Source organism: Desmodus rotundus, chromosome 11 (genome assembly GCF_022682495.2).
Source record: "Desmodus rotundus isolate HL8 chromosome 11, HLdesRot8A.1, whole genome shotgun sequence".
NCBI classification, from domain to species: domain Eukaryota; kingdom Metazoa; phylum Chordata; class Mammalia; order Chiroptera; family Phyllostomidae; genus Desmodus; species Desmodus rotundus.
Genome location: NC_071397.1, coordinates 72,880,431 through 72,905,406, shown reverse-complemented (window position 1 = coordinate 72,905,406; position 24,976 = coordinate 72,880,431). Strand labels below are relative to the sequence as shown.

At 36.5% G+C, this 24,976-nt stretch overlaps 1 protein-coding gene and 1 non-coding gene across 4 annotated transcripts in view; one reads left to right on the top strand and one right to left on the bottom strand.

Moving 5' to 3' along the window:
* The window catches only part of NKAIN2 (sodium/potassium transporting ATPase interacting 2), an 873,382-nt gene that overhangs the window by 438,498 nt on the left and 409,908 nt on the right, over positions 1-24,976 (bottom strand). For all 3 annotated transcript variants that reach the window (XM_024552165.3, XM_053914338.1, XM_053914339.1), the window contains one exon: positions 2,576-2,713. In XM_024552165.3, the coding sequence (XP_024407933.2) occupies positions 2,576-2,713 (138 nt within the window). The remainder of the gene's footprint in view (positions 1-2,575; positions 2,714-24,976) is intronic.
* Positions 4,094-4,226, top strand: LOC112297484 (small nucleolar RNA SNORA42/SNORA80 family). The gene has a single exon (XR_002974053.1). It is a non-coding gene; the product is annotated as a small nucleolar RNA SNORA42/SNORA80 family (small nucleolar RNA).

Here is a 24,976-nt window from a genome sequence, read left to right as displayed (position 1 = left end):
TATGTATATGTATGTATGTATGTGTGTGTATAAACTTTTATATAACTAGAACAGGAATTGGTACTAAAACTTGAGCGGTACAGTAACACAAACCCAAAACACACAGCATTAGTTTTAAGACAATATGGCAGGTAGAGGACAGAGGACAGCAGGGAGACTATTGGTAGAGACAGACACAAGAGTAAGGAAGTTGTTTTAGAGGGCTGGAGACAAGAGAATTCTTGGTAATTATTGTCAGAACAATTAGCCTGACAACAGCCTGCAATAACTGGGAAGATAGTACACCTATAAATGTGTGGATCTGGCCAAGCGGGTTTCCCAGCAAACAATTGACAATGTTACTTGTGACCTTTTAATCACATATAGCATTACATTGAAGAGAAAATTGAGCTAAAGTAAAAAAAAAAAAAAAAAAAACAGTTCATTTTTCAAGTATAATTTAGAGTTTATATTTCCAACTCAGGATGTGCTGATTTAGAAAATAGAAGTTTCACATTTACAATATTGTCAGTGGGCAAAAGATTTCCCTAGTTAAGACGTTGTCTCTAAGAAAAGATTAAATTCAGAATGCTGTCTGCAAGTCAAGATCAAATCAACGATGTAGCTCTAAGACACACTGTTAAGACCTCAGAAAGATTTCAGAGACTTTTTGAGCTGTATAAAAGTTTTAACAACCTTAAAGATGTCCCATGGCATCCATTTTTACCCTTGATGCTAGAGAGAACAGCCTGTCTTGAAAAGATTTGTGGGTATGTATTTTATCCCTTAGATAGGGATGGAATTATAATTTGATACACAGAAATCAAGTAAAAATTTTTAAGAGTTGTAGCAGCTTGGAATAAAAGGGTAGAAATAGTTCAACTAACAGCTTAGAACACCTTATTCTATTTTAAATTGCCTGACAGCCTATTGCTAGTCTATAGAGTTTAGTATTACTCTCAAATAATAACAGCAACAAAAGAAAAATATAGCTAATATTTATTGGCCAATCTTAAACACCGAGCATTGTGCTAAGGTTATTTTATAGAATACCTCATTTATTCCTCAAAACAAACCTCTGTGTTTTTAAACCACACAAACATTTTGATCCACATCTAGATTTGTATCCCGAGAACCGCATCAGCAGTGGAGCTGACATGTCTACCTGTATGATGGCCAGGGTGGCATCTTTTATGAGAATAAAGTCATGGAGTGGCCTCAAAGTCTAATAAAAGAAAAGTTAAATTAAGAATCTCTCACATAATGGCTTATCATGCATCCATTAATTAAAGCATATGAGTTAAAGTAATTATTGCTTTCGTTTTAAAGATAGGAAGAATCAGTGACATTATGCTGTCTAAAGTCACACAGACTTTGGCAGATGCAAGATTTCAAACTAGGTATTATGACTTCAGAAGACCCACTCCCAAACCCTGTAATATTGTGCGCATATTGAATCAAATTACAATTTATATAAGAAAATGAACCATACCACAAATATCTGTGCGTTGAAAAACTTCACTCTGCAACAGAACACATCTGTCTTTTATAAGATTTACATGGCTAGACCCCCTTGGAGGTTACATGCACTCATTTCTGGGTGTGCACTTTAGAGGAGGAGACGATGAACTTTTCACTCATCCTTAGTCAGAGAGGGAACCCCTGGGTCCCACCTGCCATCATATTGTCTATTTCTGAACCAAGGAGCATTATTTCGATTCCAGATGACAAAGAGAAAAGGTCATAGGGGAAACTTTTATGTGAAGGAGGCCTTCGTGAAACCGGAGACGACCTGCTGGTTTCTGCTGAATACGGTGCGCTTTACCTGTGCTATCTTCCATGTATGCCTTTACCACAAACTCACTTTATATTTTAAATAAATGCCTATGGACTTTTCCTTTTGTTAAGAAAAGAAACAGAAAAACGATGAGACTGAAAAAAATCTACATTAATGAAGAGCTATAGCTGAGATCTGAGACACATACAAAAGTAAAAAATCCTAAATCATGGTTCCCATAGCAACTGCAACAGAGTTGGATTTCACTTTTATGTTAAGTAAGTTTAACTTGAGTGGAAATGCAAAATACTTCCTCTAAGCCAAAAAGGAAATCATGGAGAACATAGAGATATTGGTCCAGATTCTTCTGGTTTTCAAGTATGACAAATATATATGTGTTAATATGTGTTAACCCTAATATGTGTTAATATTTTCACACTGAAACTATAAGTTCATTTGTATTAATGTTAAATTATCTTATTCAATTTAAAATATGATTATTTAAAATGGGAAAAATTCCCATTAAATCTATTAAATCAGAGGCCAAGACTTTATTTTATAATATGGAAATATAAGGGTACAGTTCTACTTTTAATTACAAAAGAAAATTTAATGAAAGTACAATGGATGAGAACAATCTGATTACATTCACTGTCAAGTGCTTTAAACATGGCTTTTTAAATTATTGTAGATGTAATCTGAAACTATGAAAACAAGCACATAGTACTTCAAGGAGAGGGTATACATATAAATTTTCAAGACACTTTCATATCTTTCTCTATTTCGATAACATTTTTAAAAGGCAGGAAGAGTACTTACTCCTTTTATGTAACGAGGTCTATATTGAATAGTTCCAAATAAACCAAGAATGACGATAATAATATGTACAAAATTTGCCAGGATAGGTGCCCACTGATATCCAAGGAAGTCAAATATTTGTCTCTCCAGCACACAAACCTAGAATAGCAAAATGGGATACATACATGTGAGCACGCTGACGAGAGGAACAAAAGAACACATTGACACTATAATTAGCGGTTATAACCCTGTTACTGTATCTGGCATTTGTCTTTAACAGTGAAAATGACCTTCCCAGGTGTATTTCAAATGAAGACACCAACAGTCCTCTCAGGGATGAGTATGTGGAGACTTCAAGCAATACTCACAGGACATCATCTGTGAGTCACAGGATAAATTATATGGTCATACTCACTGTCAAAAACTTGAACTCATGCACCAGAAAGTTTGGAAGTCCACGTGACAGGTTTGTTGTTAGTATATACTCGATGTCATTATACAAGGGAAGAGAAAAAGGGGGGTTGATGTAGGAGAAAAAGAACCACTCAAGTCAAGAGACCTGGATTCTGCAGGCAGATCTGGCACTTAGCAGCCTCAGCGCCCTAGGTGAGTCATTTCCCTTCTCTAGGGGTCTGATTCCTCATCTGTAAAATGCAGGACCCACTAATTTCTAGGGCCCTTCTGACCCTAAGAGTATTGGGTTATAAATCAAACATGCCTTTTTGTCATACTCAGTTACCTATAGTAACCAGGTAAAAGGAGGGCCCTGAAAGGAAATTAAAAATAGAATTAAATTTCCATTCCAATGGAAAAAAAATAAAGCATTTCAAATTCTCCCACATTCACCTGTGCTTACAGTATTACAATTAAGTCACATGTAAAAATCTAAACAGTGAGAAGAAAAAAAACAAATGACCGAGTAACCAAAAAATAAAAAATAAAATTAAGATTGGTTCATACTCCAGAAGTGCCATTTTATATTGCAAAGTAAAACCCGGACAGCTGGTAAGTCTCTCTTGGATCTCACAAAGCAAGGAGGGCTGGTGTGAGTGACACCAGCTTTAGTCTTCCTGCCTGCAGCAGCTAACTGTCTGTTCAGAGTAAAACATTGTGAAAGGACCTGATGTTCCAAACAAAGATCCAACAATTTTTTCTCACTCAAGTTTTACAGGAAAATTATTTTAAAACCCCTAATTTACTAACATCACTATGCTTTAAAGTTATTTCTTGTCAGAAGGACATACTAACTCTTGAAACAGACAGTGGGCTTTTAAATTAAATACACGTAGCTCAGTTTGAAGACTTCTTGAATAATCATCATTCTCACTGCCTTTCTTTCTTTCTTTCTTTCCCCCTCCCCCCTTTTTTTGCCCACTGCCTTTCTTCAGCTGAACAGCACATTTTTCCATCAGGCACTGAAAGAGAAAATAAGCTCATGACAGCTATTTGCATAACACCTGTATTTCCGAAGGCACAAGGGGTACCATTGTAAGGGTTGTAACCGGAACAGTCCTGCCTAGTCAAACCTTCATTTTCAATGCATGGGTTTGGATTTACGGCAGGACCACCCCCCTGAGTCTCTCACAGTGCCCCATGCCCGAGCAAACTGTGGCCTTGAACCATTGCTGGGTTTATGTCCATAGGCTGCCGGCAAAAAGTGGGTTAGACAGTGGGAAAAAATCTTTATTTTCACTTCGTCATGGCAGTGGTTACAAAAAGAGAATTCAGGTCGGTTCTACCCTGCATAATCTAAACCCACAATCCCAACAGAGTCTCAACAGCAGAATGTAATATTCGGATTGATTAATAAACAGACTGTCATAGGACTTGCACATACCTAGCCCGACTCCTCAGGCTAGAAGGCTTGAACTGCCTTCTGATGAAACATCCCTTCAACTGTCACCATGCAGTCAATACTTCATATAAAGGACGCCCACTGTGATGTAAGGCAGTGGTGCATGGGCCTTGTTGGAATGCATCAGTGGCGTCAAAAATAAGTGGTTATTCTCAGAGTGCCATCGCTAATCACCTATGTAAAAGCTCACTCTGGCAGAGATTTCTCTTATCTGTATCCTATGAATGAGCAGTAAGTAGGAATGTAAAACATCAGCAAGAAGAATCTACACTCTATAAATTTTGAGCATCATAACTGTGGGGACACAACAGGGAAACAGTACAGGGGATGAAGTACATCAGTCAAACAGTGGGTAATCTCCCAATAAATGCTCAATTATGGAAGAAAATAGCAGTACCATCATTAATTATAAAAACAGAGAGAGGATGATATACTTGCTACAACTGCAAAGCTAAAATGAAGTTACATCAACATGTATCAGCTTTTTTATGACAGAGCTAATAGTTTCATCAAACATTACTTACGAGTTTATGCAGACTGAGTAAGTTAATGTGCAATTCTTCACTTATAATAGCTCTACACTTCTCCTCTTTTTGATTGGCCCTATTAGCCATCGTAAGTAGCTTTATCACAGATTGTGTAATTTAGAGATAGGACTGAAGAATGGAAGATTTTCTGAAAAATTCAGTATCGAGGGAGTGATAACTTACAGAAGTAGTTATAGTTTTTTCTAGCAATCCCCTCCAACAGGGTGTGCATCAACTGTGAAATTACTGGCGGGGGGTTGGTGCGGGGTTGGACAAAAGACAGAACAAATATTTGTTAAAACACATTATGTGCTGGGCATTTACACTATTCACAATTCATATATTATCTCATTGACTTTGCACAAAAACCAGGGAGGTAAATGTTATTGTCTTATTTTTCAGATTAAGAACCTAAGAGGTGGTGTGGCTAAGTGACTCGGCTGAGGTCTGAGAAGTGGTAGGTGGTAGAACAGAAATGTAGGTCTCTGTGCACAGCCCCTGTGCTCTGTCCTTACTTTTTGGACTCCAGCCACAAAACAAACAAACAAACAAACAAACAATGCTTTCAAAGTGTATGCTGCTCATTAAAGGGTACACGCTACATTCTTGCTTCATGTTTTTAGTGTAGAGAATCTCTCTGATCACATTGGTCAGATCATAACATCGTATCATCATCAGACAAGGCCAAGCTCTTTTTCTCTGTCTTGTTCATTTTATTTTCTTATTTACCTCTTTCAACCCATGTTCTCAGGGTTACTCCCCTTTCTTTCATTGTACCCTCCGTAATATACACTTTATGTCCTTTCAATCACCTGACTTGCAAATATATGCCCATGGCCTTCAAAAACATACACTGCTGTTGAGTGTGTGTGATTTTTATATAAAATATCTTATGGATTAAGTCTCTTTCATGCTTGCCTATTTTATTCCATATAAGTTTTGTTTGTGTGTGTATGTACATTAGCCTATTATAAATTCATAACTCGTTGCTTTCCACAAAGAATTCTGTTCCCTTCCATTATCATCACTTATGAGGTTTTTATGTTTTTAAATAAAAATAGAGGCTAATCCTTAACAATTACTATTCCTGCATTTACCGGCATAATTACTCCATTCTCTTCTTTTAGGTCATTAATGTAATTGATTATATTGTTAGTTTTTGTCATGTTCAACTCTGACTTTCTCTCTGAGAAAATCTCTACTTGAAATATTTTCATCACAGTTTCAGTTTGGGTTAAATCCAATTTTATTTGGCAACTTTGTATCAATAAACTAACCTATAATTCAATTTTCTTTTTCTCTCTTTCTCTGACTCTGTTACAAAGATTGCCCCAGCCTTAAAACATAATTAAGACACAACATTTATTCAAATGCTTAAACTTTAGATAAACCATCCAGTCTTATTCTCTTTCCCCAAAAGCAACCTTTCTCAGTTTGGGGAAGCACTGTTCAGTGCATAGTTTTTCAAAAAAATATTGTGAGGAGATAGCAGCGTATAGGCAGATATACAGGGTGGGCAAAAGTAGGTGTGCAGTTGTTCCCATGAAAAATAAAGCAATAATTCATAAACAGCAGTGCAAGAATAACCTCTGTGCTTTGTGTACTTACAACTGTAAACATACTTTTCCCGCACCCCCAATGTATATGTAAATTATTTTCACATCATTTTATTTACATAAACAGGAACATATGCAGAAATGGCTTTTCATCTTGCACTTTTCAGTGAGTGAGGTGCAGTGGAGGTTCCCCTACACTAGCACATCCTTCACTAACACAGATCTCTCTCTTTCTGCCTTTACCTAAACAGTCCATTTTAACCTATTTAACTTTTTCATTGCAAAATGTTAAATATTATAACAACTGTTAGTAATTCTTCTTTGATATATATGTATGCACTGGTAAAACATGAAATTAACTTTTTTGCATCACAGTAAATGTGAGTTGTAATTCACTTTTGCATTATAGTCAATGTGAATTCTAGTAGTTATTGTTCATCTAGCAGAATAGGCTTAAGCTAAGTTTTCAAAAATCTAGTAAGTACCATTACACAAAGTTTATCTTACCATAAATGACAACAAAATTCATAACAAATTCCTGTGAATTGTCAAAATAAAGTAAATGTATTGACTTTTCAAATGGGAAGAGACTCTATACTCCTCAATTTAAACCTGAGAAAACTGAGCCAAATAAAATAATCATTTAAAAAAATATTTTTAAGATTATATGCATTTATTTTTAGAGAGAGGGGAAAGGAGGGAGGAAGAGAGGGAGAGAAACATCAGTGTGTGAGAGAAATACAGATTGGTTGCTTCTTGCATACTGTCCAGCAGCCCAGGCATGTGTCCTGACTGGGAATCAAACCAGCAACCTTTTAATTCACATGCTGGTGCTCAATCCACTGAGCCACACCAGTCAGGGCAAAAATGATACTTTTTAAACTAAGTTTGACGTCTTAATAGAAGAGAATTCACTCACCAACAAGTTTGCTTCAAACGTTTGCATTGCAATGGGAAACTTTAGTATTCCTAGTTAGCTGTTGTCATTTAACTTTATTAACAAAAAAATCACATGTACATGAACACATTAAAAAATTTTAAGCCAAAATGGTATATTTACAGCTGGTTGTTTTCAACCGGTGGGAGAAAAATGAGTTTTCTTGAGACACTGAATTTTTCTAATAATAACTAAGATTTATTAATAATTTTCCTCCTAATATTAGTATAATTTTCTTAAATCTTTAAAATTTAATTTGCGACTTATTACAAATAATGCAAAATAAATCTTATACTTGGCCTTTGAGAGAAAAAAAAATCATCTTTTAATTCTATCATGGTGGAACATGGACTTCTTGATTTTAAAAACATGAGAGTGTTATTAACGTCTAGGAAACAAATTAAATTTTAGTGCTAAATTATAAAATGAAAATATCTATGGGTCCTTGTTATCATCCTATACTCTCCCCTTTTCAGTATTTTCACCCTCCTTCGGGAACCTGAGCTTCTACTTGTCTCAGCACTCAAGTCTCTGAGGAAAGAAGTAAAATGGACTCATGTTCAGATGCCACACCAGCCAAATGCGCCCATCACAGTCCATTTTCATCATCCAAGTGCACTGCAGGGAAATGACAGAGCTTGTCCAAAGTTAATAAAATCCAAATTGTGGGATTTCAGGAATTAATAAAGAAATTATTTGCATTTTAGTTGTTTGCAGAAGATTACTTACCTAACAAGTAACATTAGCCTTGATACAGCATAAAAAGTAGGAAATACTAGGGGATGTCGAGATCAAAATTGGAAAGGGGAAGAGTTCCCCAAACGGTCTGGACTTCTAACTTCCTTCATAGGGGCCATGGAAGCTGAGACAAACTTGCAGGCAGACCCACAGTATGGCCATCTGTTTGTCAGAATTTAAGTCAATAAACTGCTGCTGACCTTTGTTTCTACATCCCAGAAAGGTATGCGCAATTCATCACCCCCAGGGAAACAGATAAGAAATCAGTTCTAGTACGGTCTCTTTGATGCATATGGGGCTCTGCTCCTGCAGTGAGACATTCCAGCCAGGGATCTTGCCTTGAATTCAGTTTCTCCCACACCTGACTCACTGGTGCAGCATTTTCTGTTTCTTTGCTGTCTGCTCACTTTGCTCAAGCTCGTGAATTTTAATATTGAACATATTCTGAACCTGTCTGACTCCAGCTTCAAAAAGGACGCGCCATGTTGGTTTCTGTTATTTTTAAGTCAATCTCTTGAAAAGCTGTAAAAACTTTGGAAGTATTTTGGGTCTTTACAATATTGCTGAGCTGCTGAGGTCTTTAATGTCCCCCCACCTTAAGATTCTCTGTGTTCATAGTAGACAAAATGAGTGAGAATATACATTCTAGCTTTAAAAATCTGACATGCATGTGATATACTGGAGACAATTCTTTTTCATCTTACCAAGAGGCCTGACTCATATACGAAATGAAGAGAATAAACTTGAATAGGGTCTGCAATGATTATATATGTAAGGTACGGACAAAGATATAAGCACATGGCTTTACTTGAAAAGTTTTGGTTTCTTTTGAATAACGGGAGTAATTCAAGTATGTGTATATGTGTGTGTGTGTGCATGTTTGAGCATGCACACACATGTTTGTGTATATGTGGTTCACTAAAGGGAACAAAATAAAATTGTAAGATTTTTTTGTAAAGATGAGCCACAAATAACAGTTAATCTTTATTCAATTGAACCAAGGATTTCCTGTCTTTTTTCTCATAATTGCTTCTTTTTCAAAGCAAAACAAAGAAAGAAACTACCACAACGAACAACAAAAGCACCACCAAAAAGGGATGTGGCCCTAATGACTGTGATTGTAATAGAAATCAACATGTCATAATGGTTCAGAACCCAAGTTTAAAAAATCAAAAATCATGTTGGAATTGTAACTCACTATGTGACCACAGGAGGTTATCTGATCTCTCTAAGCCTCAGTTTCTTCACCTATATAATGGGGAATTGTAATACATAACTCCTATGATTTTTGTAAAGATTAAAGTAATGAGGTACACACTTATCTAAATGCCTAGGTTGTACCTTAACGTGGCTGCTGTCATTGATTCATATTTCAACAATACATAACAAGTTAGGACGCTGGCATTTTAGTACAAATAGCATTCTAGATTGATATTCTTGCCAGGATATTTCAGTTAGAGAGAATCAAATGTTTCTTATTTGATTGGTCACAAATGTAAATAATAACATGGCAGACATGGGTAACTTGTTTACTGAAAAGGGGGTTTTTCTTAATGAATATTCTCTTTCCTGATTCAATATCCCATTAATCTAATTTATTGTGATACTATGCTAAAAAATAGGTTTAAAACATCATCATTTTCTGTGTAATTTTCCTTAACTCTCCTCACTTTTCAAATGTGATAAATAACAACATTTATTTCACAAATTTTTTCTCCATGCAGTTAAGCACAGGAAAGATTTTCAAGAAAATATTGGGGAAGATTTGGCGTAAGCTCCTAGGAACTCAATAAAACTAAGTGTTTACATCTCTTACATTTTCGTATAAGCTACATTACTGTCACACAGTGCATGGTATTCCTTACTGGGTCTTCATTAAAATACAAAATCAGTGACGTATTTCTGAGGTTGAATGGATAGGGTTATTTAATTGTCCCACATACGAGTCGAATACTATATTTTAGGAATTTTCCTACTGTTTTATATACTAATTCCAATTCTATAAAATTCTAAATATGCCAGCTAATATTCTAGTTGTTGTGATACCAGAATCATTTATTATTTCTCACAGCTGTTGATTCGGCATAGCAATTTATAATCATTTCATAGCTAACACTCATGCTCTCAAAAGACAACTTGATGACTAGCATATTATACTAGATTAAAAAATAAAAAATAGGCTTCAAAAAAGTAGCATGTTAACACTAGAGTACAAATAAAATACTGTTTGACTGTTGTTGACCTGAAGTAGCAAGTCATATGATTGTTTGATCTGTGGGTACATATGCCAAATTATGTGTTTGTATAATGCTAAATATTATTTGATTTTTGGTAGGAGGGATTTAAATGTTTTTCACTTAATACCTCCTTATCATAACACAAATCTCTGGCCTCTGACTGAATAGAGATTTAAGTCTAGTTCTGATATAATAATTATTTTAAAAAATCAAGGGAGTATTTACTATATCCCAGGCACTATGTTAAACACTTTAACATGTTAATTGGATGCATTCTACAGGGATTATCTACCAGTGCCTTGATTGTAAAGATAAGGAAATTAAGAAGAAGATAATGCCATAATGGAGATCCTGATGCTAGAGCTGGGGTCAAACCTTAGTCATTGCAGCTTCAATGTCCCTGTTTTTAACCACAAACCATTTACAACTAGTTTACTAGTAGGACCTTAAGTGCTTCTTTCAAAAATTTTAAGGGCACCAATTAGGTTTTATTACCAAATACTTTCCTAATTCAGTAAGTAAATAAACATGAGACCCTTTGTTCTCAGTAAAAGATAGAAGATCAAAAAGATATATTAATTACTATTTTTATATACAGCTTTATGGTTTTGAAACCTTAGATGATTATTATGATAACCCATAAAATAATATTTATTATTACTATAACTCTATTACTATGAACTAACTGCATTCACTCTACAGGCAGATTTACAGTTAGGACATAAGCCTTTCGGAAAAAAAATAAACTAAAATTGTGTACTATCAATGCAGTTAATAGACTAATAATCCCACTAAGTCTGAACAAAATGACACTTATCAGGAGTTGGGCCATAAAATGGTTTTGTACCTTAGCAGTCAAGCTCTCACTCATTAAGTTTTAAGTTTCCCTATACTCACATGAAATGAGCTAAAAAAAATCATAGCCCAGGTCCTCTTGGTAGATGGATCATTGTTTTCATTTTTCCACAGATTCTATAATTTTACTCAGTGGAAATCTAACTTCCCAGAAGAATCAGAACACAGCAAAATGACAGGTGTTTTAGGTAGTTTTCAGAGCTCACACAAAGCACACGACAGGCAGGAGTTAGGACGGTTATTGTGTCCATTTGACCTTGAATTTCTAGGCTCTCCACAACAAAGTCTTAACTGATCTGAGACCAAGCTAACACCCAAATAGGTTATTTATAACACAGGAAGAAACGTCTAGTGTTCAAAAGAGCGTGGATTATACAACCTTGGATTATACAAGCAGTGATGATGTACTGTAAGTACTGAGCAACACAGAGTATATCTGAGCCACTAGTGAGCATGTGGGACTGGGAACAGGGGATGAGATGAATCTTGCAATTTTTATGTTATCTGGCAGAATTAGTTTTATATTACGAGATATGCTAATTTCTGAAGTGGTTCATAGGGAGGAAACTCTCAAAACTCTCTAGAGGGCCCAGACGTAGTTGTTCAAATGACACCCTCACTGTAGATCTATGTATTTGGTTTTCACCTATTTCCAAAGCTCCTATTCATGTAGCAAGTACATACAAACAAAAGCATCATGATGTGGCCAATATTACCGATTCACGGAAAAGCAGATGAGCAATGGGTTGGTTTTAATTAATCAAGGACTTTAGGAATTGTGTAGAGGAAGTTGCTAAGTTCATCATTTGCATCATCTATTTGTTCAGTACTGACTTTTTATTCAACAAGAGCTCAGTGAAAGCCAAATAACAAAAGTAGCTTGCAATGTTCTTATTTTCATGTATCATATGCTATTGCTTTCTCATAGAAAATGACTTTCTCTAGAGATAACTCTATTGCTATTTTTTAACAGCACAATTATATTAAACATTTTAAAGCTGCCATCTGGAGAATTTGAAATTTGTCAACTAGGTAAAATTGCAGATGTATTTTTTTTTGAAAAGCTGATAAAGAGTCCAAAAACATGCCACATATATCATTATCAGAGAAGCAATGTCTAGGTCGCTTTCAGTTTTGGTCTTAATAAATACTCGTGTATCTTTGTGTGGATTTTTATTTCGTGAATTCGAAATGAAGTAAAATGCCACTCCCATACTCCTGCCCTCTCCCCACTTGGGGCAGTGAGTAAATGATGTAATTACCACCATCAGTGCCCCCATTCACCAAATGCTGTATGTTTAACAGGACTGGAGTGGGAGGTGTGCAGAGTACCACAGGGAACAGAAGTGGCTGACGTGTCACACCGTCCGGAACCCTGGCATCTTCCTGGCTTCTTTCCCTCCCGTCTGCTCCGCCCCTGCTCACGCGAAGGCCCAGCAGTTTCAGGACCCTGTTGTCTGTGTCTAAAGCAAGGCAGCCATGTAGAAGATGTCAATCAAACCTCTCAAACTAGTTTCGTCTCTTTCATAAAATTCAATTTCATCAGGATGGAAGATGGAATGACAGCCTCACTTACTCTGACTGCTAAAGGCCGATCACGAGTTGAAATGAAAGCCCAAATGTTATCGAGATCACCACCATGTACTGGCAGTCCCCATGGCAGTGGGTTATATCAGAAATTGCAACGAGGAATAGAGGAGAATGCCATTTTAGATAGCTACAGAAATACTTCAGAATTTGTTGTGAGGTATACTATTTTTGGCATTGTAAATACCATGTCTGCTGTGCCCTTTAAAGTCACCATATTATTGAATTTAACACAGATATGGAGATTCTGTTTTGAAAAGAGGCAGTCATAATACTTGTTTTCCTGTTGACAAAAGGTGTCTGTGGCTGTCCGGGGATGAATGTAATAAGAGATGATGTTCTCTATCAGCTTTAGGTGTTCTACCACAGACTCCATTAATGTAGCATAGATAACTGGAACAGGCTCCAAATGATAAATTCTGTCAAGCTATGAAATGTATTTCATACCTTATGCTTGAGAAGTCAAAACACTACAAGTACTCCCAGGTCATACGCACGGTTTCTGTCTGCGCGCACACACACCTTATAAACGCCATTGCTGTTTACAGCACTATTCCAAGCATTTTACAGATAGGAGCTTGTTTAACGAGATAGGACATATTATTTCCATTATAAAGATGAAAAAACTAAGGCAGAGAAATTAATTGCTCCAGGTTATATGGCTGTTAATTGGTAAAGATGATTTGTCTCAAGTCCAAGCTTTGAACCATAATCATATCACTTCCCAGGTGATATGAAAAACATATGTGCATATATAATATATACATGTAGAGAGAGTATTCTATATATGTATATATTATATGTATGTTGTTACACATAACAAATTAGTAACAAATGTATATATACATATATACATTAGTAACAAATATATACATATATATATTTGTTATACTTTGTTTCAAGAATGATTTTTTCTTTTTAGTTCCAGGAACTCATCATACGCTTTCTTTTCAGTGGGTCCAATAATAACTTGATGAAACCACACAAAACATCACCTGAAAATGTTTTTTAAAGAAACAGAGTTTTTCTACTGTATATAGCCCTTAACATGGTACCACTTTGCAGCAACATTTTGTCTTGCATCTGTTAATAATATGCAAGTAAATTCCACTGGAAATAGGGCATTTCTTAGACAACATCTGAAGTTGTGCTACTACGTGGGAGAGATTCCGGTGCTAGCCATCTGTAAGTGGTCCCATTTACTGATGAGGCATTCGAAGCACCAAAGACTGAGTCCTGTCACTTCAAATATAAAGTTTATACAGTGCTTGGTGTGCGCACAAACTCGTATCATGTTATGTCAGCTGAGCTCGTAGCATGGATCACTACATGATTTAATTATTACATGTACAATTAACTAATGTGTGTAAAATTACAATTTAAAAAATGTAGTTTAACATACTGGAAAGACTACATAAAGGCATAAAAAGAAGTTTCTAAAGAATAATTGGAAAAACAATGATAAAAATCTCAAAAGAATCTTTCTCCCAAGTCTTTAAGCTCTTATTCCACTGTAAAATAAATACATACATAAAAATCCATACACAATAAGTTATGGATTTTTAATGTTAAAAATAAAATGTCAAATTCCAGCCAGGGATCCACACACAAAGAAGAGTCTTAAGCACTACATCAACAGAAGGGTCTTTTATAGTTTGAGTTAAAATAAAATGTGTCAGGTATATATGTATGACTTTTATAATTCACTACTTTACAAAAAGGTTTTGATTAACTGACCCAATGTCAAGAGAGAGGGTTGTATTGTATGATTATCTTGGTACACAGTGTATTTAGTTTTGTAATTTTGTGTACAAAGTGTGTAACCTATCCACTACACTACACAGCAGTCTGAGACAGGCAAATAGTTCCATACATTCTAATTCACGATATTGTTTAGGAAAGATACATTCTGACCAATATCTCATACCTTGGAGCAAACAGAATCCAGAACAGTGGTAACAACATGCTTGACTTCCTTCGTGAAAGTGTTTTTACCTTTTTGAAAGTTACCAATTATTTTTCTTTGGTCCATAGATAAATATTTGATCAGGACTCTACTTCCATTTGCTCTGCGATTGATAATCTTAGTGGAAATAATTATCAGGTCTAGAGCTATATTGTTCTTCAAAGTCCTGACAATAATTCTGACCTTTTCTAAATAGATCATTAAAACTCATTTGTTGGCAAGGCTTTCTAAAATTTAACATCTTTTGCTAGAGTTGAGAGTTTCAAATAATGCTGAAAAGTCCATGCTATGTTTAGGTAATTCCTTTACCATTAGGATGAAGTTTCTCAATTCTTCAAGTAGGCTAATCATAGAAAAGAAAGAAAGGCTTGAGAAAAGAGTGACTAAGTTGTCTTTCCCTTGTATCTTAAAAATATAGTAATTAGGGCCAAGAATTGTGTCTATGTGTATACATATGTGTGTACAAACATATATTTACATGTATGTACGTCCTCTATCATATATTATTAGTTGGTATCTCATCTAATTGCCCAAATATGCAAGGTAGGTATTATAATCGGCATTTGATGGATGAGTAACTGATGAATCTGAGGATTGACTAACTTGCTTAAGGACGGTAAGTAGCACAGGTAGGTTTTAAAGCTACATCTGAAGACTGAAGCCCAGCCCCTCTCCCTGTGACATATTCCCTCACTATGCTAAGCAATGTTTAAGTAACTCAAGTATGTATAAACAACTTTGATACCTGTAAGATGCCATCTATCTCTGTTTCAAACAAGTTACATGTGCTGGGGAGAGGTTAAAAGAAGTAGAATATTATTGGCAAAAATTTCAAATATATTTGTTGTATGTTTTCAAGCCTTGAAAAACAGTCAAATGTAACACAGTTTGGAGCACATCTGGGTAAATGAAAACAAGTGTGCGTGTGCACATGCACAGGGAGACATGGATACGGATGTGGACGTGGACGGGGATGCAGATACAGGCATGTGCATCTCGGACAGGGATGCAGTGGGAAGCCAGCCACATCCCAGCCATATAAGCAGTTTTACCTAACAGAGCACTCACAGTGTTGGAGAAAATTTATAAGGAATCATTTGTCAATGAAAATCTTTAAACTGTTTTTTATATAAAGTGCTATATGAGTATTGTACTGAGGGCCACAGATTCAAAAATGATATTATATTAAATTACGCAGAAATATTTTGTTTCACATGTGAACAATCAACAAAATACAGATTGCAATAAAAATGTTTATAAAATTTCAAAATAGTGGTGCTCCCTGCTTTGCCTTTTTAATCTCAGGGTTTGAAGTTGCTGTTGTTTATGTTTCTCTGTCTCTTTATTTCTCTCTGACTGGCTTTATATACTTCACCGACAATCACATTTCACATTTCACTTTGAAGGAAACAATGTCAGTCTCAGACCCCAGTCCCTAGGCTCCTGTTGAGCTCTGCCAAGTCCACCATTAGTCAGGCAGCGTGTCCAGGCTTGACATCACCAGGTCCTGCACTCACTCTCCTGCCACCTTCTCATTCCCAGTTGTTCTGAGAGGGTTGATCGCCTTGCTGGCCAGGCAGAGTCTAAACCCCCGTATGTAATTACAGTCCCATAAATGCAAAGAGAATCAAGCAGCATCATGGTGGGAATTAGAAATCAGCCTCGTCAATAAAGCACAATCTGCTAATTACTTGCACTGATAGTTTTTCTGGAAGAAAATAATCATGGGTCTTTTGATAAAAACCAAATAAAATTGCCTCAACACCCCTATGTTATCTTATTTCAAAATAAGTTGGCAATTTTAGGTTGTTTCAATATATCCATTCTCAAAGTTCAAAGTAGGAATTATACTTTAAAATTGGGTAATTTCACAATAAATGGTATATGCCACAACTCATTTTAATTAATTTTGTATATAATAGTATTGAAAATAAACAATAAGAGATCAATATATTTATGTTTTAATATGTTTAGGACTATAATAATTTATAAATTATAAAATGATCCAATATTTTTTGCATTTTTGGAAATAAACATTGTTTAAATTATTTATTAAAAATTCACAAATCTGAACCTATAACAGATGATAATTTAAAGTTTAACTAACAACGAAAATTAAATAGGATATTTTTCTATTAATTTTAGCATAATTGAGTGAAGGTGCTAGCAAGGAACCAAACACCATAGGTTTCTATAAATTATGAAAATATATGTATATATATTTCTATTATCTACATTTCAATATTTATGTCTATGTTCATATCTACCTATGTATATAATATGCATGCACTTTATATAGGCTAATATTTTGGACCTGTCTGTATAAAATTATGACATTTATGTAGTGATTTTTATCAACAGACAGATCATGCATATTATAAAGTATACATTATGACCTGATTTGTTTCTAGACTCCAAATATATTAAGGGTTGAAATAGTGTTTTATTCACCAATTTAAACAGCTGGCACACAAAACTCCAAACGTTATTTACATTAAATCTTAACCAATGATATAGAAGATATACATTTTAAATATCAACTGAAAATTGAACGCTATACGTTGATGCTGAACCTATAAGAATTTACCAAATGGTAACTATGTGAGACAATGGATATGCTAATTAGCTTGACAGTGGTAAGCATTGCACAGGGCATACTTACATAAAATCACATTGTTCACTCTAAATATAGAGACATATTTTTCAATCATACCTCGATATATCTGGAATAAAATTAAAAATAAAAATAATTTGCCGATACTCAATAGGCACCAAAATAATAAGTCATTCCAACTGATGTGTGTTCTTACTGGACATATAAGACTTACAGTCTTATTCTGAAGTTACTGAGTTATGTTAGTCTTCACATTTCACAGTTGTGGAGAGCAGGACCAATAAAATGGCATTAGTCTGGTCAAGGTAGGATAAATATGAAGTCTGTTAAAAAAATATCCAACCATGTAATATGAAAAATAGAGCTATTTATTAAAGAAGATACAAGATACAAGAAACATTATGCATAGGACAATGACACCTTAGTCCCCTTCAAAGTAGGCACCTTGGGACCTCACACAGTTCTCCCAATCACCATCAGCTGTCCTGTTTTATTTTCCTGACTCTCATTGATAGTCTGAAATCTCTTCCCTTTCAAGGGTAATTTTAACTTTGGTACAAGCCAAAAGTTTCAGGGCACCAAATCTGGGCTGTAGTGTGGAGCTGAGACACCTGGGTGACTTTATGTTTCACCAAAAAAACCTGCAGGAGATGTGAAGCATGAATGGGTACATTGTCATGATGAAGCTACCTAACATCAGTTGCCCATAGCTGGGGCTTTCTGAATCATCCGAATAGTAGAGGAATGTTCAAGCTTAACACAAAATCTGATGAAAATCTGTTGCTCTACTCGCTCAGTCATTTTCAATGTGATGGCCACACAGTACACATGCTCACTCAACAGCAACTACCGCCCCCACTGAATGGTACAGTGAAGTCATCATTGTTCACACATACACATTCCAGTCCATTCTGATTGGCTACCAGGTTACATAGATGCCATGCAAATCATTCTTGTTATATTAACAATGGCTGGACTTTTTCCAGAAAGACCTCAGATATAAAACAAAATAAGTCACTCATATCAACCAAGATGGTTGCCAGTTAGGCAAGATACTTTGGCTGAAGAAGAATACAACCTAATTTACTCTAGACACATCTGGCAAGGAGACACACATAACATATCTACACACATGAGCAGAACAGCCATGTCTGCAGAGTGGGACCACCCATTGATAGGCTCCTGGGGAAATTCCCCACTTTCCATCAGGGGTGCCAAGACACTTATCAAGAGACCCAGAAGGGTGAAGTACACTATTTTCAAGGTATAACTGAGGTGGACTTCAGGTCACTGCTGAGATAGCTGAGCTCCACACACCAATGTGCTTGTCCATGTCACACTGATCTCCCTTGGCACTGACTGCTGGAGGCTCTGCCCTAGTGGACTGAGGACTTTGTCTGCCCTGCTGCTCAGTTGATTCTGGAAATCCTTCCTTGCAAGATACTGATGACATCCTTGTCTACCATGCGGTCTCCCAGACCTACAGACTGAGACTCTGGGACTTGGGTTCATTATTTCCCATTGATTGCTGTGTGTGTTTTATTTTTCTTAGATTGTTAGAGGGTGAGTAGGAAATTAATGCATTTTGATGTTCTACCTCGAGTAAACCCACGTTCAACAAAAGCTGAGTGAATAGCATAGTTACCTTGTGTGACTCTTGTCTATTTCTTGGTTCCGGGTTGCTCAGTAAGCAGCTAGTGGAGCAGTTGCCCTGCTGACTTACAGGAAAGTCCCTATCGTGAACATATGCTTGTGACAACAGTGTAATTGAGATTTAGTGACAAAGGTGGTGCTATATCTATTTTATAGAGCAATTTTGTCAGGAGTAACTGGTTGGTTGGAATAACTAAGTATAGATTTTTCCTATATTAGACTTAATTAGAAGAGTAATTTATGATTGCCCTTGCAAATAAAAGTAAAATTTGGAACTTTGTAAGAAAAAGTTAATGATCTCTAATCAATATTAAAGTTTGATGTTTATCTTCCCACCATGGCTTACTGTTCTACGCACTGGCAGGTAATGTTATAGAGCCTGTGTGGTCTAAGAGATCTTCCGGAGTGGGCATTGACAGAGGCTAATACGGATGATACAACAGTGGTTGCCGAGATGAGGTGTCTGCATGCTAGAAGCTATGAAATTTATGATATGAAAGAAGAGTTTCAACAAGTTGCTATTAAATAAAATTTGAATGTGCAATTTTTAATATAATTCTCCAGTTCTGAATAGCTTCTCGGTCTGCTTCCCCTGCTATAAACATAAATTGATATTCTGAAAATTAATAGAAATTTTTATTCTGTGAAAAAGTTCTGCCTTGAACCCATATGAGCTGGGGAAATGCAATGTATTGAACTTAGAACTTCAAAGGCTAGGAGAAATGTTAAGAAGTAGTTAGGTCCTATCCATAGGGTGATGTATTTCCTTCGCCCTCTACAAGGAAGACGGACTTTTAGCAGCTCCTTTTTAACATTCCTGAAAAATGCACCTGATAGTTGCTTCAAAGTTACCATTTCTCTTTGCACGCACATTGGAAACAATAAACCTCACCCAGCATGAACCACTTGGTAAAGTGTGGAGGCTTCTCAAATTTGAATTTGTTATTGGCCACGTGATATTGTGCACCTCTGAGAAGAAGTAGTAGGACAAAGAGTTACATGTCTTAAAGGACCATGGGGCACATACAACATTTGTTAACCTGGCAGATGGTGTTGTCACCTGTTCTTACAAACAGATGAAAAAAACAAACAGGCATTGCAGGATAGATGATATGATTTATAAACCAGTTGTAATGTTGACCTTATCCGTGCTGTTAGTTTGACAGAAGGCTAGGAATTAACTACGTGGTGAATTTTATTTTCTCCTTGACAAGAAACACAACTTTGTAAAATATATAAACATGACCGTATTGTGAAACTAAGAGTCTACAGAGTGCCTCTTCAGCTGACAGGTGAAATATAGGTATGGGGTCAGGCAGATGAGGGTTGCCTCTGCAGAACAAGGCCTGTGGAAAATGCTGTCATTTATAGCCTCTACTTTTCAGCTTTATAGTGCCAAATGTTACATTCTGGATATGCCATTTGATTGCTTCAGTTCCTTCCCAATCTGAATTCATAGGAAAACCAAAGAAAATGGGAGCTGCATAACTGTATGATCTTAATAAGTCTAGCAAGTTCAAAATCCATTAATAGATAGCAAGCCCTTATTCTACCCATTGTCTCATGATTAGTTGTATGTATATGATATAGGCAAACATATGAATTGCAGTGATTAATCATCATAGTTATTTAAAGCTTAGAAGCCTTAGTATTCATATGTACAAAATGGCTACAACTACTTCATCTCCCTCATAGTTTTTACGCTGCTTGAATGAGATATTAAGGATAAACAATTATTACATGATTACTGTGTATCATGAATTTTATATGCATCGTTTAATTTAATACTATAATACCCCTATATGTAGGGTTCATTATTATGTCCATTTTACAGATGAGGACATAGAAGCACTGAGTAGTCAATTAAGCTAGACCAGGCCGCGGAGACCAGAAGGCAAACCCAGTCAGTCCGGACTAAGAGTCTACGTTTCTAACCGAAACCCTGCACGGTGTGATATCCCACCATAGTTTGTTATTAACTTAACTGGTCTGCCAGTCTTTGGTCTTTTCCTTTTCTAATCCATCCTCCACATGCTACCAAAATTACCTTTTTAAAATACAATCGTAACCCATTATTTTTTTATAACTTTCAATGCATTTTCACTGAATGCATATATTTAAATGAATTCTCATATCTGAAAATACCCTCATTGCACTCACCCCATAAGTTCCCAAACACAGCCTAAACTTATCTTAAAATCGACAGCATACTTTCTCCCATGTTTCTGTACCTTTCTATACCCAGTGCACACTTCCTGGAATGAACTTCCTACTCTTTACCAGGCACACAATATTCACTTTTCAAGATCCCTCTCAAACTTCTCTTGTGAATCCTGTCAGTTTCAAGAGTGAGAGTGGAGCGGCCTCCTCTGGGCTGCCTACCTCTCATGTTAACTTGTTACAGTCACAACCGATCGTGTCCCCGTTATGAGTTATCAGGTCTCTCTCTCCCCCACTGGACTGTGAGCTCCTCCGGATGAGAATGGAGTTTGATGTAGCCTTTGGTGATAAGTGCCTGATATCTGGTAAATATTTGGCCCTTGAAAGCATTTATTCAATGTCTACTTGGTTTTCATGTGAAAATCATTTAAGCACCATATCAGCAGCAGGTTCAACAGTTTACCTCAATAAGCATTTATGGAACAGTAACATCTGTAAGGCACTGTGGCGGGTATAAACAGGTGTCAACCACACATGGCCTTGGCCTCAAAGAGGTAGCAGAGTGGAACCAGCATATTCCCAGTTAGTTTTGATACATTCCACTAATATGGTTATGCATGGGGTGTTAGGTGAACACAGAGGAGAGAGAATTAGCCTAAGGAGAGAAGGAAAGAGAGTGGATATAAATGCTGTATGCTCCAGAATTGACATTTAAACTTCCATTACTAATAAAATAGAATGCTTTCCATTATGTTTGGAGGAATCCAAAGAGGTGAAGTGGTTTAACTAGTCCTGCTGAAGTATTCATTCCCTGATAATCCAAAATGGAAAATGGCTGGTGGTTTGCAAATCTAGTGATTTGGCAAACTCATCAATTAATGCTGTCAACATGCTTAGTTTCTCCCATAACAAAAGGAGAGGGAGAGGGAGTGGGAGAGGGAGAGGAAGAGGGATGGGGGGAGGGGGAGACAGAAAGAGGAATAAGGAGGAGGAGGAGGAGGAGGGGGAGGAGGGGGAGGGGGGAGGAGGAAGAGGGGGAGAAGAAGAAGAAAGAGAAAAAACGAGATAAATAAAAGAAGACCCTGTTGGGCCACAGATTGACTTGGTTATTTCTTATACCTGACATATTTGTAGATGCCATTTTTGTCTTAAAAGTTTTTGGCAGAGACTTGAACAACCACAGCACTGCAGCCAATCCTTTATATTTTCCTTCTCTGTCAATGTTTTAAAAGTCTATATATTTACAGGTTCTATTGTGGCTTCTGAAACATGAATTTCTTGAAAGCAGTTCTCTCTGGTTCCCCAGGGTATTGCTCTCAGCGCCCAGAGCTGTGTCTTACACATATTACCCACAGCACAAGTACTGAGTATTGAGTGGAAATAATTACAAATGCAAATGTTAGAATTTCACTTTGCAATTCTTAGATTGCATTAAATAAAAGTAGAATTTATAGAATTAGAATTCAATGGTCTTGACTGCATTAAAATGCTCTCTATAATAGCTCATAAATTAGAGAACTTCTACATGCCCTTGTGCCCTTGCAGTCTATTTTCAAGACAAAAGCCAGTGTGATCCTCTCAAAATATACTCAGATCTTGTCACCCCTCTGCTCAAAATTATCCGATGGCTTTGCATCTCAGAATACATGTAATGCCTGAATCCTTCCATTATCTGTCTCACCACCTGCTCCTCACCTCTCTGACTTCATCTTCTGTGACTCTCCTTGAACTCACTCCACCACAGGCACACTGGGCTCCTTGCTGGTTTTTTAACACAGCCGGCCTCTCCTGCCTTAATTAACGCTTTTTACAGGTTCTGTCTTGTCTGCCTGGAAAACTCTTTCCCAGATGCCTGTGTGGCTCATTCCTTACTTCCTCTAGTTATATACTCAAAATCCATCATTTCTTTGAGACCTTTCCAGCCACCTTATCTAAATTTACTATCCCACCGCCATCACAAGTTCCAAACCCCAAACTTTGGCTTTATAATTTCTCCTTAGCACTTACCACTCTCTAACATATTATGTATGTTAGCTTCTTATCTTACTTATTTCCTGTCTTCTGCACTGGCATGTGGGCTCCATGAGGTCAAGGAGCTTTCTCTTTGGTTTACTACACCTGACATATTCAGTGCCTAGGTTAGTGCTTGACATAGGGCAGGTGCTCAATAAATTTTGCTGAGGACTGAATAAATCTCAATAATGATAACAATTTTTTAAACATAAGTGTTAAAAATTAGGAAGGGCATTGGCTTGCTACCTAGTGACTTACCATTGCTATTCTAACTTTAACTACTTGTGTAATCATTACTACAGCTGGCCCACTATCTTTAACAGAACCATTACCGATAAGAATCAATAAATAATCTTCATCGTTAATCTTGCGTATCTTGTACATTGCTAGAAGGTACAAATCCCTTAGGATGTCTTATTCATGTCTTATTACACAAAACTTTATTTTTGTGTATAAGCTTGAGGAAGTATGAAAGGGAAGAAGGCAAAGTTGTCCACAGAGAATATCCCATCTCAGGCACGCGTGGTCTTTAATCTGGGCTTGCAAAGTACTTTACAAATGATTGAGTAGCTGTAAATTGTCCAGTTATCCTAATTGCATTGTATCATTAGAAGAACCTCCGCTGCCATGGCGGTGGTTCAGGACTGCAGACTTACAGCAGCGCTGACCAGCGGGCACGCAGGGGAGAGCTCCCCAGGTGATTAAGGTTAGACTTCCACTGGTAAGGAAGAATGAGAGTTTAAAGCAAAATTCAGGATCTTTTTTGGTAAAATGTGACAAGTGTATCTCTTGTCCCAGTGACATTCTTATCTGCTACATGTATACAATTTTCTCTTGGAAACAATTTTATGTAGGAGCAACCATTTCCCCTCTTTGCCAGTTGAAAAAATAATGGTGCCCAGAAGGTTAGTTGACAACATTTCTGAAGATCTGACTCTTTCCCATGTTCTTAATCACTGCATCACACATTTTCAAGTCTTGTCAATATTATACCACTGGATATTACAAAGCTTTGATTCACTATATTGCTTTCCATTGTTTCCTGGATGTACTGAACCAAGAAGCTAAGAAAATAAAGCCTTTTGCAAAATTATGATTTTATTCATTGGATTATGTTTACATTATCCTAACGCTTGCACAAAAAAGAAAGAATACATTAAGATATCCTCCATGATTCAGCTTTGGATTCGTCTTTTCCTTCTGAAGTAGGTCACAGCGAAACATCCAAACAACGCGAAGATACGGGTGTACAGAGTGTGTGAGGGCAAACTCTGTAGTCATAGTTTCTGAATTCCAAACTCAGTTTGATTCCTCCGTCTAGGCTTCATTTCTTTTAACCATTCAACCAAAGTATCAGTGTCCCATGACAGTTTGGGACCTGAATGAGTTGACAAACAGCAGGCGCATAGAGGAGTGCTGGCACCTGGTGAGGGCTTACAAGGATGTCTAGGTTTTAAAGTAGGCACTATCTCAAATTTGTATTTTCTCTCATGTCTGGGAAATAATGGTAGAACTTTGTAGGTCTTAGGTAAATGACATTTTGTCACGTAGTATTTCAAATGGACGTCCATAAATGGTTAAGGAAAAAGAATGCGTTTGTATGGACTCTAACAATTTCTAAGTTTATAATCACGAACATTCAAATTAAATATGGTATACTCCAAGAGAAAATTCACTCTTCTGAAAGTTGTGGGTGAATAACTTACTTCTAGGCGATGGGCAAG